Source organism: Cebidichthys violaceus, unplaced genomic scaffold (assembly GCF_023349555.1).
Source record: "Cebidichthys violaceus isolate CVI_PGR_0920_01 unplaced genomic scaffold, fCebVio1.0.p SCAF_12, whole genome shotgun sequence".
NCBI lineage: Eukaryota > Metazoa > Chordata > Actinopteri > Perciformes > Stichaeidae > Cebidichthys > Cebidichthys violaceus.
In genome coordinates, this window is record NW_027176285.1 from 744,818 (window position 1) to 748,440 (window position 3,623).

Sequence of the window (3,623 nt, forward strand, 5' to 3'; positions counted from 1 at the left end):
TTGAGGTCCGCACAGAGACAGCAGACAGACCCCACGTCGCCGCTTCAGCAGCGCTCAGCCTGACGGAGACATTCCGTCACGGAGGTCTCAACCAATGAAGAGGGAGAAGTGTCTGCCACTCAGTGTCCAAGACACCGGTAGAGACAGAGTTCATTATTAAAGCCTGTCATTTTGTTTATATATATATATATATATATATATATATATATATATATATATATATATATATATATATATATATATATATATATATATATATTTAAAAAACGAGTGGTAGTACAGTGCCTGTAAATATAACCTTGGGCAAAAACATTCTTATTACATTTAATAATGCCAAATTAACATCCTGTTCATTGCACTAGATATCTCATTCCTACCGTTTCATCCTGTTGTTATCTAAAATGATCTGAGTAATTCATCTCCTCATCAACATATAATGTGAGCAGGCTTGTAGAACTATTCCAGAGCCATAAGACGTAAAGTCACAATGTGACCCCTAACAAAGCGATCACAGCATTTTAAAGAATGAGTGTTTTATATAATACTACAGTTTGAGGGTCAAATCCATATAGGTGAAATAACAAAGGTGCAAAGGTTCATCATGCTAAACCAACCTGCCTTAGCCCGCCCTCTAGTGGCGAAAATGAGTAGTCAGAGTTAAGATATTGATGCAAGCACGGTTGTTCAATATGTGTCATACAGGGACGTGCGGTCAGAGCCTCACCTGTCATCATGACAAATAATAAAACAAATAATGCTAAAATAAAACAAATATTAATATTTCTCTACTGATCTGTGCTATAAATGTAATTTCTGTATGATTCCAATCAGTTCAAGCATTTTTATAATCAGAATCTCTGAATGATCTCATGTCCTGTTCAAACAGAGGAGACAGTGAGGTGAGACAGTGACCAGCTGTTCCTCTCCTCACTGTGAATCCTCACTAACTGTTGAGTCTTTTTCTGTCTCATTGTTTGTCACCACTGTAATATCTGTAGACTCTTTTATTATATCTCCTTTCTTTACATAGAATAATGTATTTCACGTCTGTGTAGAACATATTTAGTGTTTCTGATCTGACATTAAACCGCAGTGAAAAAGCACAGAGAGGCAAACAGTACCTCTGCCTCACTGAAGGGGGCGAGCGAGAGCCCACGGGTCGGGTTTATGCTTGTTCTGTCGTTGCTCTTCTTCTACACTTATCTTCTTCTTCTTCTTGTATTTTGCTTTGACCACAACAATGTACGATTCTATAGCCAGTGAAATATGAACAAATCAACATCAGTTCATCGTCGGACAGGTAAAGTAACATTTTATGTGTTTGTTGTTCTCTTTGTACATCCGGGTTGTTACGCAGATTATCGAGGAATCTCACGATGTTCGCGGGTGGCGCTCGCGAGCGCTCCGCTTCTGAAACGCTCCCGGTGGAATCAAACATGTACCTTAATGTGTGTGAATAATGCTGATATGAAATATGAAGAACAACCAGTAGTCAATGGTCAGGCTGTCAGTTGAATGTTGATGTAAGCTTCTCTATTGGGTTCATATATCTGTAAATCTGACTTATGTAGAGTCAGAACCTCACCAGACACGAGCCTCACCGCACGTCACTGGTGTCATATGCATAGTTCACAGTGACAAGTACCACGCCGAACAGCGTCAAGTCATGTGACCTTTGTTATGGTAAGAGGCGCAGTAGGCATCTGGAACCAGGCCATCTGGTGGCGTTTCACAAGAATCAAATCTATCTGTGCTGAGTGGAATATCGTGAGTGTAGAATATCGTGAGTGTAATAAATATGCCGAGAAGAAATATTTCAAAGGCCAGAAGTCTTCTTCACTGTTTGTGTGATTTGGATAAATATCTGACATTCAATTTCCATTTTCGTTTTTCTTTTGTGTGTTTGTTGAACACATTGCAGTGACATCACTGTAGTACATATTCTGATATCTCAGTTTGTCCTGAAGAACGAGACGTAAATAACGTGATGACGTGTTTTATGGAAGTTGGAATGTGTTTTGTATCTTATTGGAATCTATATTTATTCATAAGTTGTAGAATTAGAGTATGGAATTGAAAATAACTTTGTATTTTTGATATATCTCCAAAAGTATAAAAGCAATAAAAACAACGTGTTTACATACAAAATACATTTACTCTTCTCTTTATATTTTTTGCTTTATTGCACCTTTATATTTTTTCCGAAGAATATTTTTTTCATTTTATTTTTTTTTAATCAACCAACATTAAAGTTTTCATCGTCTTCCATCACATTAACAGAGCAGAAGTTAGTGTGAGCAACATTTTAATTTGTTCTGAGCTTGTTGACAAAAACAGTGTGGGAAACAGCCTCTTGAAAAAACAACAAGTATATTTGAATATCTACATAGTTTACAATATGTACAAATAAATATATGATGATAACATGAACCAATAAACTCAGAGCATCTCACAGACTTTGCATGAATATTTATATTTTCGTATTGAAACATTAAGTACAGCCTGTCTGGTGTCCTGCAAGTGTTTTAAATTCAAATTATGAAAATCAATTTGTTTGTTCGTGTAAATGCAGCATTTACAGCTGTGTTCTGCTGCAGCGCAGGAACAGATTAGTTAAAGTGAACGCCAGCATATCTTCATACAGGGTTCATTGTGAGACAGGTCGCTTCGGTCCATAAGGTAGATTCATGTTTTATGACGTTAATGTTTTTAGTCATGTCCCTGATGGCGTTTTGTTCATGCATCCTCTTCAGATGGGGCTCCAGAAGGAGCACACATTTTTCCTGTAAAGATAAGCAGCAGTTTTATTGCAGTGTCATTACTTTCTGACTTTGTCCACGCCGTGCAACATGAGCGTGGACAAAGCGTCACACACGACACAAACACAGTGCAGAGATATTATCACCTAGAGTCTGTGAAAACCATGCAGAGGAACATTATGTCTATCTAATATCATGGGGCGCCATTCAAAAAGGAAAATATCTTGTTTCACATTAATGGTGAAACATTTAAAAAATACAGAAATGAATATTAAAAAAACGTTACAGTAATACACTAAATGAATGAGATTCTTCTTCTATCTGTGACTGTAGGCTGGAACCGTTTCCTAAATGTGTGAAACGTCAGCTTACGTCTCTTTCAACATGTCTGAGAAGCTCAGCTGTACCTGCAGTATTTCGTGGCACACTCCAGCTGGTCCCTGCAGCTGGCGCCCACAGGCTTCATGCTGTTCCAGCGCCACAGGAGCGACCGCTTGGTCCGCTGGAGCAAACCGTTCCATTCTGCAGGAACTGGCAGGGAATCGACCTGTTCAGGCAAAGACAAGAGTCCCTTAAGATCAACGATCACCGGCAAGATTAATGGAGATAAAAACAAATTCCAACAAAAATCAAATGATCTTATGTTCTCTTTTAGCACAAACAAGATACAGTTAACCCTCAGGAAACGTACAGTAATGGAAGGTTATGAACGTACCTGAATGACACAGGTCAGAGTCAGAACAACTGACAGAACAATGATCTTCTCCTGAAGAGTCTTCATGGTTGCAGATGAAGTTCAAGAGAGAAGCAGTTCTGTAGTGCAGCTGCTGCGCTGTCCCATCGCCGCTTCTATTAAAGGCTTTA

At 38.5% G+C, this 3,623-nt stretch overlaps 1 protein-coding gene across 1 annotated transcript; it reads right to left on the bottom strand.

Annotated features, from left to right (window-relative positions):
* Positions 1-2,288: 2,288 nt before the first annotated feature.
* Positions 2,289-3,623, bottom strand: LOC137868831 (liver-expressed antimicrobial peptide 2-like). Its single transcript, XM_068705793.1, has 3 exons — positions 3,475-3,623; positions 3,167-3,306; positions 2,289-2,783 (listed from the first exon to the last, which is right to left on the bottom strand). The coding sequence occupies exons 1-3, from the start codon at positions 3,538-3,540 to the stop codon at positions 2,750-2,752; spliced, it is 240 nt and encodes a 79-aa protein (XP_068561894.1). The 5' UTR covers positions 3,541-3,623; the 3' UTR covers positions 2,289-2,749.